The 17,699-nt window shown below is 44.8% G+C and overlaps 1 protein-coding gene across 2 annotated transcripts in view; it reads right to left on the reverse strand.

Moving 5' to 3' along the window:
- Nucleotides 1–4,492: 4,492 nt before the first annotated feature.
- FAT3 (FAT atypical cadherin 3) overlaps nucleotides 4,493–17,699 on the reverse strand; it is a 481,838-nt gene continuing 468,631 nt past the window's right edge. The window contains exons 22-27 of one of the 2 annotated variants that reach the window (XM_072969020.1): nucleotides 16,025–16,178; nucleotides 13,448–14,103; nucleotides 9,776–9,889; nucleotides 7,652–7,711; nucleotides 6,851–6,886; nucleotides 5,203–6,221 (exon numbers count right to left, since the gene is read on the reverse strand). In XM_072969020.1, the coding sequence (XP_072825121.1) occupies nucleotides 5,596–6,221; nucleotides 6,851–6,886; nucleotides 7,652–7,711; nucleotides 9,776–9,889; nucleotides 13,448–14,103; nucleotides 16,025–16,178 (1,646 nt within the window). In that variant the 3' untranslated portion in view covers nucleotides 5,203–5,595. Of the gene's footprint in view, nucleotides 6,222–6,850; nucleotides 6,887–7,651; nucleotides 7,712–9,775; nucleotides 9,890–13,447; nucleotides 14,104–16,024; nucleotides 16,179–17,699 lie in introns of both variants that reach the window. The other variant, XM_072969021.1, reaches the window with a different exon arrangement.

Here is a 17,699-nt window from a genome sequence, read left to right on the forward strand (position 1 = left end):
TCTCACTTCTTCGAAAAATCAATTTGTCTCTCCTCCCCAGTTTCTCCTGCATATATCTTGACTTTCACTCTGTATAGAAAAATGTCCAGAGCTCTGTTCTTTGAAGGAAAACTCAAGTGCAAACTGTGCCTGAAACGTTTGGGTTTATTTATTTTGGAAGAAGGATGCTGGAGAAGTGGGCTAGAAGGCATAGGGGTGTGTTTAGGAGAGATATCTACAGACGTGTGGCTAATGACTCTTATTTATCCAAATCTCTAGTACTGTTTGTAATCTTATAAGGGAAAAACCCTACACGGTATGTCCTTAGTAAGAAGTTATTTAAGTTTTCAACATATGTGCACCAGATCCAATGGAAGTCTTTCTGGAGGTAAGAAGTGTCTAAAACAAACCGCCATCCCTGCAAATTTAAGCGCCATGTGAGCAATTTACTAAAGACAAATAAAAGGCAACACTTAATTAAAAAGAGTCAACACAATTGCTAGATTCTTTTTTTTTTCTTTTTACTTGAAAACTTGTTTTAACCATCAAATTTTGGCAGTTATAAACCTGTACACTGTTGGATTTTTTTTTTTTTGGCCATCTTTTTTTTTTTTTTTTTTTGCTTTTTGTTTTTCTTTCATTTTTTAGAAAAAGAACACAAGACTGAATACTGCCAACAGTAATATACGCAGAAACGATCTGTTTCCATAAGGGACAAGATTCACTTTAAGTGTTAGCTTTCCCTTTGCATAAGATTTGGTGAGTGATGTGTGTGCGAGTTTAAGTGAGTGCACAGGTATGTGAAGAAATGAAATACTTCATTCTGAACCTGAAGTGGCATAAAAACTTAGTAACAGGGCAAAACACACTCGTTTTTAAAAACGTCAATAAAAATATTTTCTTGGAAACAGAGAAAGTTAAATGAAAACAGTAGAACCAAAGAAAAGTTACAGTACATTTTGAAATGATTGAAGAAAACATCATTTTCAAATCTAAAACCCTTTATGTGTGAGTGTGTGTGTAGTTACCTCCAAAGTTTGCAGACCAACAGCCTGGATGACTATATTCGACCCCCCAAATTAAAGCATCCTGACAGGCATCAAATACAGTATCTACAAATCCTGGAAAATTGAAACCATTATATACAGTTTTATAAACATTTGAAACACCAAAACATACATTTTTTACAAACCAGCCTGTTCATAACAGGTAAATTTACAAGACAATCTCTCTGATACAGTGCTTAAAAAAAACTGTTTCCATTTCTGAACACATTTGAACACATTTGTCACTTCCCGAAAAGCAGTAGTATGGGCTCATAAAATTGGTAAATTGTAGCAAGTCAGGTATTTGCTTGCAGGAAGGGTACTACAGTACATACTAATGGGTTCAAACACGCTCCAAATGACTATGTGATTCTCTAGTGCATCCTAAACACTGGAAGAGACTAATTATGGCCTTTGTGTAATATTACTTACTTGTAATTATTGCTTTTCATTATTACATAAGGAAAGAAAATCTTATTCTTTTCCTCTCTCTTAGCCAGCTGGCTAAATATTAACTGATGCCAAATCCACAAATGGTGACTTTAAACCCTAGAATTGTACAACCAGGAGCTTAAAGACAGCGTGGATTTCCACCAGAATAACGTGCAATTGAACGTCGCAGGACAAAACCCAGCCACAATGCATAACCGCTTTTGCACAGACCACACAAAATGATGACGCTGAGAAATGCCTCTTCAAATCTCCATTTCTCATGGTTTGAAGCTAAAAACGGGAAACATGAAAGCCTAACCACTTTAGCAATTTCTGTGCCCTGGGAGGGTAGCAGAGGGAAGAGATCAGAGAATCATCTGGGCAAACCATGCAAAATGAACACCAGATCGTCCTGAATCATTTCACACGGAAGTGTTTTCTGGGTCCTAACTGATTTATTTTGCTAATTTCTTTTCTCAATTCCCCTGACGTTGATTATGTAGACTCAGAACGCGTGGGGGTGGGGGGGTGGGAGGGGGAGGGAAGTAAGCAGGAATTGACCAATAGTGTACATCTTTACTTGGTTTTTTCCAGGCTGTACTAGTGGGTGCCAAGGTGGTTCCAGGTAAGCTCCAGGAATGCATCATCAATTCCCTTTCCAGGGCTTCTCCCTGATTGTCTGAGAGGGTAAACCTCAAGTGCATAGACTTGACCTGTTCATATTACTCAGTCTTCTACATGGCATCTCACGAACTGGCAGGATATGAATGCGTGGAAAGCTGGCGTGGCATGGAACTCAGCAGCAAAACACTCACAGAAGAAAACAAATAAATTAAACACCTACTTTATCTTTTACAGCCCCATAGCTTCTGTTTACTGTATGACAAACATGACTAGTCCAGCTTCTCTCAACCTAACCAGAATGTGTGCAATACGAGTAAAGTGCCCACAACAGGCTATGGAAATGGCTTCCAGAGGTAGCACATACATGTTAGAATAAAGGGCGGGAGACACCAATTGGCTTAAATCTTTCCCACGTGTTCATCATGGTGGCGGGGGCGGGGGGCAGGAATAAACAGGGCTGGTGGGGGGAAGGAAAAAGAAAAATCAATGCACCTGGTAGGTAATATTATAATCAAAGTTTCACTATATTTGCTGACTGGTCTGAGTTCCATTCTGTAATGATCATTCCCTCCTCAGTTTAGAAAACATTCATTTGGCAAAAGCAGCATTTTGATAGATGTAGAAGGAAATGAGTGAATTCTGAAACTGTGTCCCTCCTAGGTGGGCTGTATGGAAACCTAAGATCTTGAGGTTTCCAGAGTAATACTCTCCATGAGCTTTCTCTTCTAGCATATTCCAAAGCAGGAATGGTGAGAGGTCAGAAGGTCCAGCAGAAGCAGGCAGAAACCATGCCCCAGGCAATTTAGTGATGAACAAAGTTATATAGAAAGAATACTGGCACAATGGATGGATTCTAGTCCCTTATCAGCTACTTAACTTCCTGTGTGAGCTTGGGCAAGTCCCTTCCCTTCTCTGGACATGTTTCCTCTTTTTATAAAATAAGGGATTGGACAAGCAGATTTTAAGGAACCTTCCAGCTCTTAAATCAGTGGTCATCCCACCTAGTTCCATCTTGGCTTGACTGCAAACCATTTCAAAATCTACCGGGAAATCTAATTATCCAAAAAAGTAAAAAGATTTCATGTATTTAAAGGTAATGAATGAAACAATAACACATGCTTATCTGGTATAGATTTAGCTGCGGAGATGCTCTGCAAAAAATCAGGGGAAGATATCCTGAAGAAAGAGGTATTTTATGTAGGTCAGAGCCAAGAGTGAGCACAATTTTCTTGGGTGACTTCACAACCACATTAGGATCTATTTATTCCTTCATTACTGAGTAGGTCAGGCACTCTGCCTGGAGGGGATGCTGTGTAAGCAGGAGTGACTCATCGGCATTAATCTCCTTCTACTGTTTCCTGGGGGTGAGGAATGAATTGTTGGTTTTACTTTGATTGTTTTTATGTCATTGCATTATTAAAAGTGTAGCAGCGGTTCTATTCTAGACCACTAGTTCGTCATTTTCTCTGTGATTCTGGCAAATGGGTTTTTTACATAAGAAAAATACCAAAGACTTTATTCTCCAAAGCAGCCTTAGTGAAATTCATTTATTTCAAGACCACAGTGTGGATAATGCTTCCATGAGTAGGTCTGACTAAGACATAAGAGGAGAAAAGCTGAAAAAAAAATCTGTGAAGTGTATGCGTGTACTCAGGAAGTATGGGAATGAAAAGAATCTTTTTTGTTGTTTACCACGAACTTCGGAAACACTGACTCCTACAAAGAAGTGGACTGAACACAACTGAAACGAGTAAAAAGATGTCTGCGTGGATGATACACAGATTCGGGACAGTATGGTGGACACACCAATGCCATATGTTATCAGAAACTGTGGACACAGAGATTTGCTCAAATGCAGATAGTGCAAATACGCTTTTATTTCCCATGGCCGCTGCGCACGCGGCCATGATACGATTGAAGCAAAAGAGGAAAGTCATTCAGTTCTTCAACTTTAAGCTTTGGGTGTCGGGTTATTGTATTCCCGGTGGGATGATTCTCTCAGTTGTGGAAACTCTGAGCCAAAGCCTACAAGTCAGTTGAGAGGAGAACCCCAGGGGGAAACGAAATGTGACACATTTTTCAAATCCGAGTTTAGTTCTGGAAAATTATAACAAAATATTGGGGTTTTTTTCCCCCCCTAAAAAAGCACAGTTTTGCTTCAAGTTAATAGAAATGGCAGTACCAAAATAAAGTTAACTGAACTGGAATAATATATGGCGTTTGGTGTTTCTGTAATATCATCAAGATCAGAGACATTGGAAGGTTGGCCTCTGTGGCAGGGTTTTTTAACAGAGTCCTTATCCTGAAACCTTCACGTCAGCTTTCCTCAAGAGCAGCCTTAGGAGTGCAAGCACATATTTGTACATTGGCCCATACACACACACTGATATAATTTATACACAAGAACTAATCTATTTTCTTCTCCTTCTTTTAAACTTAATTGCATTTATAGTGATGATGCTACCAGTTTAAAATAACACATAACTTTTATCTGCATTATCAAGAATTGTGATTATCCAGCTGAAAACTTTGAAAGCATTATATCTTCTCGTTTTCTCCCCACATTTGTGAATTCTGCTCAAACCTGTCAATATGTCTTGTTCTAGAGAACGATGTACCAAGATATTCTTCTTTTTGTCTTTTTATTTCCTGATTCTCAGAACAGAGGCCAATTTCTGCAGCAATGTTAAAACTGTAGTTACAGCCAGGAATACGTACTGGAAAACACAAAAACAGATAATCACATTCTCTCTAATGTTTGCACAATGTTAACTTTTTCCTCAACCTATAGAACGGAACGCAAATATCCTCATGTTCCTCTTCATTGATCCTTCTCAAACATCATAAAACCCAACTATATTATATTGGATGCATAACACAAACAAACAGACAAAAATAACTGCGCATACTAAACATGTTACCCAAACCTAATTTTATAGCTGAAAACCGGGCAGCTTATTTTTTTTTAAGTTGATTTTAAAGGCTTCAGCCCATTTCCTTATTTGTTTAATAATATTTGTTCCTCTTTTCTTTTGCCTAAGACACTAACTTTCCCAACAACCATAACTACTATTTTCACCCCCCCCCCCTTCCACTGGCTCGAAATTACATGCAACAATGCCTCTTTGCTTGTTGCCAGTTATTAATACTGCAAAGACCGACGCTGGAACCCTTGCCAGGGCACAATACTGCACACAGCCGTACAAGGTGGACTGTATAACTTGCTGAAATTTTTCTCTCTGTTAAAAAACTTGGTGCGTGTTCTCGGTCAAGATTGCAGGGACGCACTGCCAGGGTGATCGGTCACCTCTCAGAAACAATTTCTGAGCCTTTCCTTTTCACCCCACTGGGGCCGAGCTTTCGTGTGACAGTACGACTCGGGGAGAGGGTCTCAGCGGAAAATGCCGCCTTTGCTGCTCGCTCACCCCAGGACCCTCGGTGGAGACGCGGGCCCAGCCAGCCACCCTCCGCGCGGTTCCCGAGCACACAGCGCGCAGGCGCTGAGGCGCATCCCCTACACTTGGGTCTGGTGCTGGGTCTCCACGAAGGGAATGTGAAGGCTGGCGAGGCTGAGCTCCCCGACGCTCTCATAGTCACTCATGGCTACTTCGGAGTCGCCAAAGCCGCAGCTGGCTGACACATCCGAGGACGAGGTGCCTCTGGAATTGTGCAAGGAGAGAGACGCACTGTCTGCTGGGCCCGCTGTGGTCTCTGCGCCCTGGTTCACGCTCACGGCAAAAGTACTAAATTCACAGGTGGCGGGCGGGCCCACCAAATCCGTTTCGTTTGGGAAGGGGTGGGGCGGGAGGTACTGGCTGGGATGGAACTGGGGCCTTCTCCTGCAGTCTGGGCTCAGCGTGCTGGCCAGGGAGACGGGCTGCGAGGGCGGCAGGGCCTCGTACTGGTCCGGGAAGTCCTCTGGCAGGGGTGGGGGCAGCTGGTCCTGACTCAAGAACTCCTCCTCGTGAGGGGGTGGGTACTCGCTGTCGATGTCATAGCCGCCCAGGTAGTAATCGCTCTCCAACTCCCGGGTGCTGCCCTGGTGTGCGGAGCCTCCCTCCTGGTTCTCATAGTTGGGTACCTCTTCTATGTCTGACAGGCGGGCCCCCGGCATCCAGTCAGAGGTGTCCCAGTGATAGGCTGTGCGAGAGAAGCCATGACAGTTAGTTTCCTCTAGAGTGGAGTTGGGGCGGGGCTCAGAAAGGAGCAGGCAAGGGACCTGACATGCAATTCTTAGCATCCAGGAGACCCTAGAAGAAGCCAGGGTTACCTGCATGCTTTTTACAAAGGGCTCGTAGGGGCCAGCCATGCTCTGGCCCAGGGAGTACAAGGTGATGGCAACTCTGAGTGAGGATGGTGCCTGGTTGCTGCAGCACTCAGCCATGCCGTAAGTGTTGGCCAGTGAGGGCATGCCGAGGAAACACGGTTCTAGAACCCTTTCCCCCCAACCTCCACTTCCTAGCCATGGGCTAAGTGCAGAGCCAGGCTGGCAACATGCTCGTGGAGGAGATGCATCAGTGGTCCTGTGGACCACAGGAGGCAGGGAGATGCGCACACAAATGGATGACTGGCTCACACAGGGGAGAGGCTGGGGGAGGGGTGCTGGCAGAGCGTTCACCTCCGGTACCAAGCACACAGGACACCTGGAACATGCAAAATTCAGATCAAAGAAACTCAGAAAGGATGCAGGGAGAGGGACAGGGTGAGAACAAACTCAGCAATTCCAAACGCATGAGTAGCATGTTATGCTGGGGGCGTAGCAGAGTCACCTCGGTTGTAGTTCTGCCCTTGATCCATGACAGACACTGTTTAAACACAAAGTGAGAAATGAGACTGACAGTCCAAGGCACGTGAAGAGGGTGCAATAGAACATTTTAGATGACTTTAAAAATGCTCCTGTTTCTCCCTGTTGTTATTTATGAAATGAACAGATAAATCCCATCTATCTAAGAGTATTAAATCACTAATAAAAGTTACCTGATTGAAATCAATCTCCATAATATTGTAGCTTGGAATGATTTTTTTAAATATTCCCAGCTCACAGTAGGTCAATACAAGTTGAATATAAAAATGAATTTCATATTATCTGGATTCTAACCAATTAAGCACTCTTCTCTTGAAAGGGATTTTATTTAAAAAGTACCCTACATATTTATTTATTTAAAAAGTTATGAACTGGATTTTATTTTATTTTTTTCAAAACTGTAAAATTCACTCTGGAGAGAGACATCCAGTGTCTCATTTGAAACCACCTGTTTACTGCCCCCTCTGTTGCCAGCTGATTAAAATCACCCCTAGATCATAAAATAAATAAACTATCAGGCTATACTGTACAGCCCAGAGAATATAGCCAATATTTTATATAGTTGATAAATGGAGTATAACCTTCAACAATTGTGAATCAGTATGTTGTACACCTGAAATTTATAATAATCTTGTAAACCAACTATATCTCAATAAAAAATGAAATAAAAAAATAAAATCACCCCTAGTTCAAACTAACAAGGAAGCAATATTTCTAAAAGGATAACTCTGCACAAAGAAATGCTATGGAAGAAAACAGTAAATACCTTCATTCTCTATAGTGTCAACTACATTGTTGACAAGCTGAATGACAGTCACTATGGATGCTTGTGGCCAGGAAAAGAAGACAGGAGGGAGGGGAAGGACAGCTTTGGGTTAGTTATGCGTTTTAAACATACGTTCACTTGTCTTAGCAACAACAAAGGCACAGCATGCAAACACCCGAACGAAGCTTCCCACAGTCCGTCCACTGGACCCCAGCGGACACTTTAATCTAGAGGGCCTGAGGATTCTTGGAATGGATGGAAAATGGCACCAAATCCGGGCCCAGTCCGCCTGAAAGGCATGATCGCCAGGAATTGCTGGGTAAATTCATACTTCATAGCCCAGTGACTCAAGCTAGGAAGGCAGTGGCTTGTAAGTTCGTGCTAATTTCTCATTAGTAACTCCCAACACCTCTCTGAGGAAGACCGCACCCTTCCCAGGGCTCATTACTCATTTTTCAGCCATGCTGCTCTGAGCCACTGAGGGAGCCAGTGATGAAGGATAATCTTTGCAGGACTGATGGCTCCACACTCATATGATGCCGCTGGTCACCTAGAACGACCCGAGACCCAGCTCCTACTGGTAAAACATAGATGGAAGTCAGCATTTGGCCTCTGAAACAGTCAGAATCTGGGAAGGCGACATCTGTGCTCATGTGGGTTGCCTTAGCACCTGTATCAGTAGCTTGTGGAGAGGTGATCAGGCTTAAAACCAATTTTTTGAAAATCCCTAACACTTTAGGAAGCCTGCTTGCATCAGGACCAGCCCAGAATGCGACGATGCAGGGCCTGGGAGACAGTCCGTCAGGCACCACGGCTGGGCTGCTGCCAGGAGTCTGGAAACACAGTGGTCTCGGGCGCTTCTATATAAAGTGCAAACCAGCAGCAGCTTTGCTTCTGGGGATGAGGAAGGCCGTAAACACCAAGGCAAACAGATCTGGAGGTCTGTCTTTGACCTTCTGAGATCGCTGGGAAGAAATCCACCGTTACATGGTTTGTTAATCCAGCCGTCAGATTCACTGAGGGTTCTGCACCTCTCAGGAGTGCTGGGCACCGGGGAAGAAGGCGGAAGAGATTTGGGGGTGACGGCGGGGGAAGAAGACTATTTGACTTCCAGGATGGCTTCTACGGCCTTGGGGCTCCCCTGTTCTTATACTTACCTGGGGGGGGAAAAGACTCCATCATTTTCATTCTGTACTTCTGGGTACAAAATGCCCAGCATAGGATTCAGCGCTCACGAGAAACTCGGTAAGGGTTTAGGGGCTGAATGATTACATACATTAATAAATTGTTGATAAATGGGAAAATGATATAAGGCATAGACTAAGGCAAGGCTGCTTGTCTCTGTATTTGAAATTATTCTTGGCTCACCACCCTAAGGCAAACTCTCACTGTTTTATGACCATTTCTGCTCCCCTCCCCTGCTCTAGGCAGACAAAACCATCCTCCAAAGCTGGTTCCTCAGCTCAGAAAACCCAATCCAGCATTAGGACCCTCTCCATAAACATGGGTTCACAGGAGGTAGAGGCAGCAGCTTTGGGGTGTCAGTGAGGTCCATGAACCCCATGGAATTGCACACACTTTGGGTGTATGTGCATTTTTTTCTAAAGAGCTGATCCATCATGTTTTAATAGCTTCTCCAGAGACCCATGACCCCAAATGATTATAAGGGGTATTCAACTGAATGACAGTAGCACTCCTGTGGGAAGCAGGTCTTGTCTCTGAACTACTTCTAATGATGGGGAGGTTGGGTGTATAGTGGAGTGGCAAGATCGTCATCAGTTAAAATTAAAAAAGGAAATAAATCACACTGTTTGCTAGGGAGTATCATTTGGGATGAGGTAGTTCCATCATGAACCAAATCAAAGAGGACGCATTACTGGAGGTCTGAGGGAGCCTCGTCCACCTCTACCCCAGGTCCCCGCCCGCTCACAGCTGCGGTTCACTGAATGCTGCTTCTTCAGTAAAGACAGCCGCCAGTGGAGTCCCCTGAAAAGCAGTGAGCACGCGCAAAGGCCCACGATCAGGTCAGGAAACAAAACAGGTCCCATCACCTTCCTCTCAACCAGTGACCGCCAGCACAGGAGACAGAGCCCACCCGCGGGAACAAATCCGATGACTTCTTACCATTGTCGTCGCCAGAATCCGACTGGAAGGAGCTCAGGGACTGAACTTCCGAGTTGCTGCCTTTATTACTGCCTGCAAAGCAGGTCACTTCTCCCGGGTCATCATCCCCTTTGTCTTCGGGGACAGCCAGAGAGAAAGCAGAAATGACACCGTTTACCTTGTGCATATTTCCAGCCCTGTTCCCTGTCAGAGTTCACTTCTCAGGGTGCTTGCATTTGCTTAGAGAAAATAATTTAGCTCCACAGGAGAAAATGGATTGTGTCATCGGGGGCAAAGGTCTGTCAATCAAGTGATTTACATTATGGATTCAAAACCCTTAACCCGTGGTAAATGAGCTTCCAAAGAGCTGACAGCCGGAAGTCAGTGTTCCCTCCTCAATGGGAAGCGACTCAGTGAAGAGTGAAGGGAGGACCAAGTGGCTGGGTTGCTCTTTACCATTCAGAGTTAATTTAAATCATTTACATGAACCGATGTGGTGTCAACACCAGGTTAAATGAGATTACTTTTAAAATAGGGGTATAAATATTTTATAGGCAAGGATGCCACTACACTTCTCCGAATTTCCGTCTCTGGGGAGCATGTGGAGTACTCAGCTTTGCCTTCTAGAGGGCAGTGTCACACCATTTTTGGGAATTAACAGCAGTCGGCACTGGTAGAAGGGCAGTTGGTGGTGTGGATGTGCCCTTAGCCACACACTTCCTCCCTCTTTGCTGGACAAAGACAACCTGAACAACACACACACACATTAAAGGGCTACTTCCTGATCTGATGGACTAAAGGAAGCAATAAAAACAATCCATATCTTGAAAGTTGTCAAGTGAAAAATGAATAAGTCACCTAGAGATTGTCTCGCCGGCTGGCTAGCTCTGCCTTGATTAACAAAGAAGGAAATACACTCGATAAAAAGTCAACAATACTTTTGGGGGGACATGTGAGTTTTGGCCCTAGGTGGATTCTGGAAATAAAGCTGTCACATTACAAAGCGGGAGGAGGGAACTGATCACCAGGAAAAGCTTCAAATCATCACATAAAGTGACGGTATGAAGAGATGGTGACTTACAATTAAGGGAACAGTTGTGCTTCATGACTAGAGAAATTGGTCTTTCTTCCACAAAGGGTGATGCTGGTAACAGGCACTGCGGCTCTGCACCTGCTGTCAGATGCTGGAGCCACAGCAAAACCATGAGTTGGATGAACAACTGAGATAAGTGGAGAGAGACGCTGGGGAGAAATTCATCTCCCAACAGCCACAGCATCGAAAACATGATGAGCCCCGGAAAAACAAAAGGTTCAGGCTTAGCCCTGAACACATGGAAGGAAATGTCGAATGATCCAATTTGGCAGCTACAGTGCTGTGCAGAAAACTCTCTTTCTCCACTCCTCCATTCATTCCAAAGGGTTTCTTCATTGCTAAATAGAAAGAGCCTTTCTATCAGTCAGGGGTTGTGCAAGGCTGTAGCAAAGTCAAACTCTACACATAATTTGAGAGGGAATATATTTATGGTTAAAATCTAAAGTCAGCGACTTAAAGTGGTCTACACAAAGGCGGAGTCAGCAGAGAGCGTGGTTGGGGCGACTCTGGAATAGAATAGAGGCTCTCCTCCATCATCAGGGGACCCTCTCCCCTCCTGTCCCTCTCCCTCCCCCCGCCACACCCCGTTAAAGTTCCCAAGAGTGGTCCTGGTAAAAGCCCAGGCTTTGGACTTTTACCAGGTTTGAATCCTCACCCCACCCTTTCCGAGTTACTGCTCTTAGGCAAGTCACTCAGCCCCTTCTCCCACTGGTGCGCGTGTGGGGCAGATGTGAGGATTTAAGGAGATGACTCAGCACACAGCAGTGGTGGCTTTTAGTGTTCGTCTGCTGCTTCTGTTTCTCACCACTTCTTTGTCCTTAACCCTTGTATTCTGGACTCCATCTCGAGGACTCACTGAGACATTCTTGAGATCGCTAAGAAACTTCTAGGCATTAAGCACAGAAGTGCTTCTGCTGCTTCTTTTTTTAAAAGACTGTGTCCTCCTTGAGGTTTTATGGTGCTCAGCCCTGCTGACCTTTTTGAGAGTCTTGGCTTGGGCTCAGATGTCCCTTTCCACTTTCCCTGCATGCTCTCTGTTGGTGGGTGTTGGTTTCCCTACCTGGCCCCCACCCTCTGCCCACCTCCCACATATAGGCATCTCCAAGATTATTTGAGAGGCCCATCCTCTCTCTGCTTTGCTCCCCCAGTGAGCTCACAATCTTAGAGATTCAACCATCTTACATGCAGCTGGCATCCAAACTTTCACCTCCAGCTTCACCTTCCTCTTAGCGCAAGGGGGCTGGGCATGGCTCAGTGGTAAAGTGCATGCTTAGCACGCACGAGGCCCTAGGTTCAATTGCCAGTACCTCCATTAAAAACAAAAACAGAAAATCCCAAAACCAACAAACAAAAAACCTAACAGAGCCAGACATCCCTCAGGTAAACCCTTATGTGTCCCCTACACTAATTGAGCTGCTTCTTGTTCCAGAAGGCCCTCTCCAATAGTTTCCTACCAAATCGTACTTATGCTTAAAGACACCAGTAGGAATGTCGCCTTCTCCCATGGAGACACCCTTTATCTCCTTGGCTGCGTATGCTTTTTAGCTCCATTGGAAACCAGCCTCCCGGCCACCCTCTACCTCAACACGTATCATAGTACTGTAACCCCAGGCTTTGGAAATTCTTGCTACCCAGGGTGTCACTGCTGCTCAAATATGAAGTCATTAGTCCTGATGCAAAGTCACAGGACACAAAAGAGCTTGCTTTATTTCATCCTGAGCGATGTAAGGGCAGGGAAAACAAGCACCGTCTCTCACCTAGATGTTCAGTCTGCTTTCTTTCCTCTTTGGTCCTGTTTAGTCTCTTCTCCACAGATCAATCAAAGGCATCTTTTAAAAATGTAAATTAGATCATGCTACTTACCTGCTTAAAAATCTGCCCTAGTAATGCTGTTAAAATGTACCCACTCTCCCCTGTTGCTCACTGAGTTCCAGCTACTTTGACCTTGTCTATGTTCCTCAACATACCAAACTCCTTCCTGCCTCAGGGCCTTTGCACCTGTGGCTCTTCTCCTTGTCTAGAGTTCTGCTGCATGAGGCTAAAAGGAGAGGGAAACACTAGCATCTGACCTGGAAGCACTTTTCCTGCTTGGGGTTCACTCTCTTGTTTCCTGGACTCTGTATTCCTGCCAGATAGAAGGACTTTTCTTCCTGTACATGGAATACCCTCCTTTCCCCAGACCTTTAATCTACCATGGTCCAACTCGAATGTCCGTTTGCTGCCCCCAAGCCTTCACACTAAGCCTAGAAATACTGTCTTCTGACCTGTCAGAGCACACTTCCTGTACATGGCTTTTGTGGCTACCTTGCTGTTGTCCTGCCAACGTGCACGGCTATTAGAACTTGGGTTTCAGAGGCTGGCAGCCCTGGACTGGAGTGCCAGCTGCCTCCTACTAGCTGTGTGACCTTGGGCACCTTGTGCATGTTCTCTGAGCCTCGTTTTTCCCATCTGTAAATGGGGATAAGAAGCAGAGCCATGTTTCAGAGCGAGAACGTGTCTTCCTGAGAGCGCTGTCCCCGCGGGGCTGCTCTCCCTTCCCGAATTCCCTTCTGGTAAACACTAGAGGCAGAAATGCTGATGAACTGCTGTTCCCTACTCACTTTCCGTTCCCGCATCCCAGCCGTTCTTCCGGATGGAATCGCAGTCGGAGCGGCAGGGGGACACGGCGGGGAGGTTAGGCGCCACACTGCACACGACCACGCCGCGCCTGGCTGTCAGGATGCGCGGGGACTCGGGGTGAAACGTGGTCATCTCCTGGTGCTCGCCGCCCAGCCCGTCCACGATCTTATCCAGGTTGCTCCTGGAGTCGCTCTGGAAGCAGGGGGTGTAGGCCATGGGGCGCACGGGGACCTGCGGGGGCCCCACCTCCTGGTAGACGTTGCGGCCGTCCCCGCCGCCCCGCAGGGCGCGGAACGGGACGCCGTTGCTCTTGTTGAGCAGGGCGGCCGTGGCGGGGTCCTGCACCAGCGTGATGTTGTTGCGGGAGTAGTTCTTGCGGAAGACCTTCTTGCGGAAGACGACGAAGAGCACGACGAGGCCGAAGATGACGAAGAGGACCGCGGCGATGCCGATGAGCTCCTCCTTGCCCACGTAGGAGTGGCCGGCCTGGATGTTGGGCACCACGACCGGGCGCAGCCCGCAGTACTGGCCCACGTAGCCCGGCGTGCAGTTGCAGAGGAAGGAGCCGAACACGTTCACGCAGGCGCCGCCGTTCTCACACTCCTCCCGCTCGCACTCGTTCACGTCCTCCTCGCACCTTCGCGACAGAACACACGAAAGCCCCCTCTCAAACCCAGGACCTGCGGACGCTCGATTTCTAAACTGCCGTCTTTAAGAGAAACTAAAACACCTAAAGGGTCCCTGAAGCAAGTCAAAAAATGATGAGCTGCAGCGTGTGGGGGAGGTGGGTGGGCATTTACGTGCCCACCCGTGGCCCCCCGTCAGCCTCCTGCATGGGGGTGCTTCTCCCAATGCAGTCTCTCCCAGATATCCTGACTCGCCCTGGGTTGCGGGGAGGGAAGAGGCTGTTGTGGGAGAGAAGAGAAGGCACAGGAAGAGAAGGAACAACAGATGCTGTTGAAGACGCGCTGGTCTCCAAATCCTCGCAGCCAGATAAATTTCAGAATGTAAAATTTTGCAGTTTTAGAAATGACATACAGTCCATCTTTCATATTATGTAAAATACCCACCCACCCCAGGGGCTGCTGCTGGCATGGGACCCATAATCAAATATACCAGTGTTTCTACAGTAAAACATATGGCTATTCACACTAAATGAGAGAAATAAAGACTAGAAATAGACTCAGAATGGGTTTGACTGGTTTTGCCACCAAGTTAGTTTGCCACCAATTTATCCGCAATCCTTTTAGTTCTCAGCGCTTTCGGGGATTGCAGAACTGCAGATCAAGAGCTGTGAACATACAGACCCTATGTAGAGTCGCCTGGGAGGAGATAATCTAGTTCTGAAATTCTCCTCCAATGGATACCATAATTTATGGTCTCTCTGAGAAGCTGGGGTAATAGGGCATACATATGTAGGTGATGGGTGATGGGTGATGGGTGATGGGTGATGGGTGGGGGCTACCTGGCAACGTATCTTCTGGATTCCATGCTTATGTTATAGGCTAATGCTAACACAGATTATCAGGAAAAAAGGATGGAAGCATTCTAATGAAAAAAATGAAATCAGTTTTATTCTCGTTAAAGCAATCCATGACTTGCTTTGAGTATAATTATAAGGCAAAAATTTAAGTCTTACTCTTTCTTAGTTTAACATTATTTGAGAACATGGATCTCTCCTTCATCTCCGCCCTCTACTTCCGCAGTTGTTCTGATATATTCATTTAAAAGGCCCGGTCACCTACATCTTTAGTAATCTACCTTTTAAAATGTAGTCAAACGTCCCTAATTTGAGCAGATTGAGGCCAGGTCAGCTGGAAATTGGTCAGAATCACAAAGTATTTAAAAATAAATGCAGCTTTATTACTTTAAATTACATCCAACGATTCAAAGTCAGCTAAGTACTTCCTTGTAAAGTCCTCAGGAGATTTGCTTTAATGAATACGTAAGACTGATCGGTAATTAGAATATCACTTGCTTGAGATTACATATATATGTGTATATATATATATATATGTACTTCTAAAACCATCAAGGATGGTTGAAAGTGGCATTTTACTAAGAACTTAAAACATTCCCTTTCCATTTGGCTAACCCTTTAATTTCCCTCATTCTTGGAGGGAAAAAAAGATTTGCAAAGGAAAGGTAAGTTTCAGCTTCTGAGAATGATCATAAAATGCTAGGCAGCAGAGTCCAGTTAATGAGTTCTGGGGAAATGGACTGTATGTCTGCCTCGGAGTTATCCTGGAAATATTAGGGGGCATAGACGACTTTCTTTAAAAAAATTGTTCTCCTGATTACAGAACACATGGTAATTGTATGCAATTTAAAAAATATAGAGAAGTATAAAGTAAAATATATAATTTACCCATAACCTCCCTATCCAGAGATAATTCCTGCTAACATTTTAGTCACTTGTAAGCACTCTTTACCTAACTATATTAACTCTGCCTGTCCTAACAGTGGTGAACATTTTACCCCAGTTTGTTGTCTACTGTTTTGTCTTCTTAGCAACAAAAAGCAGCGTAGAGAAAGATTAATTGCACAATCTCACTTACGTGACTCCAGTGAGCCCCACTTTGCAATTGCAGATGAAAGTGTTTCCTATGGGGTCGCAGGAGCCTCCATTCCGGCAGGGGTTTGGGAAGCAGGCTGTGATCTCTGATTCACAGTTTCTCCCGGTGAACTGGGAGAGACAGGTACACTGATAGCCTGGGGAAACAGAGGGGCTCGTCAGCCACCGATGCCACTGGTAATGCTCAGAGTGCACGGACTCGACCGTAATGTGGCCTCCTACTTCCTCCCAATCAAATCTTAGGCAGGACCAAATTCCAAGGAAGATTAGCAAATTGGTTATTTTGAACTTGGAAGACATCTTACCACAGAAATGCCAAGTTAACGGTTTGGAGCTCCTAGTCCACAAAAATTCATCTAATTAGCCACATATATGAATGCTAGTGAGAATGGTAAGAGACATCCCAGGAACAGATCCCAGGGACAAAGACCAGGATGGGGAGAAAGATGCCTTCCCCACCACACTGCTCCTGTAAAAGGCAGGATGTCTCCACACAGGAGTTTATCACAGGTCCTATGCTCATTTCATTAGAACACATTTTACAGTAGCTCCCTGAGAAGGGGTTTATAAGCAGTCAGTTTTGTGACACCTTGCATAGCTGAATGTGTTTTTACTCCACTCTTACACCTCTTTGATAATTTGAGTATGGAATTCTAAGCAATTCCCCCTATGGTACTTTTAAGAAATCCACAGTTGTTTTGGTTCCTGAAGTTTGTGTGTGACCTGGTTTCCTTTCCTCTCTAACAACTTGGAGAGTCTTCTGCCCCCAGTTTTCTGAGCTTTCAGAAGAACTTTAGTGTGAGTTTTTTTTCAACCAATGCTGGGTATTCAGTGGGCCCTTGCAATCTGGAAATTCTAACAACTTTGGGAAATCTTTAATTATTTTATCGATGATTTTCTTCCCTTTGTTTTCTCTGTTCTGTCTTCATGGAACTTTTAAGGTTTGGATCTCAGATCTTTTGGATCTTAGTTTTATCTTTCTTATATTACATGTCTGTGGGTTTTTGCTTTACTTTCTGAGAGAGTTTCTCATCTTCTAAAACTTTTACTGAGATTTTCATCTATGTTGTCATTTTCCAAGGCTCTTAATTTGTTTGCTGAGGCTTTGTTTTCTTAAAACACATAGCATCCTGCTCCTGTTTTGTGGTTATAGCTTGTCTTACTTCTCTGGAGATATTAATAATATGTTAATGAAACCTTCTCCTTGCATAGTTTCCTTCAAGTTGCTTTTCTCCGTTTCTGTGTTTTGGTCTCTGTGAAGGTAGATTTTATGTGTTGGAATGACTAGGTCTGGTGCCTAGTTACTGGTCAAAAACCAGCCTAGATGTTGCTGCTGAGGGTATTTGTGGATGTGCTTACCATTTACAATCAGTTGACTGTAAAAGCAGATTACCCTACATAATGTGGGCGGATCTTATCCATTCCAAAGAAGGCTTTAAGTAAAAGGAATTTTGCCTCAAGACTACCACACAGAAATCTTGCCTGAGTTTCCAGCTCTGAGGCTTTCAAATTAAAGATAATTAAAGACTGCAAAATCAACCCTTACGTGAATTTCTAGCCTGCTGGTCTGCCCTATACATTGCAAACTTGCTACCCCCCATAATCCTGTGAACAAATTTCTTAAAATCAATCAATCAGTATGTGTGTGTATGTATCTA

This window comes from Vicugna pacos, chromosome 10, assembly GCF_048564905.1.
Source record: "Vicugna pacos chromosome 10, VicPac4, whole genome shotgun sequence".
NCBI lineage: Eukaryota > Metazoa > Chordata > Mammalia > Artiodactyla > Camelidae > Vicugna > Vicugna pacos.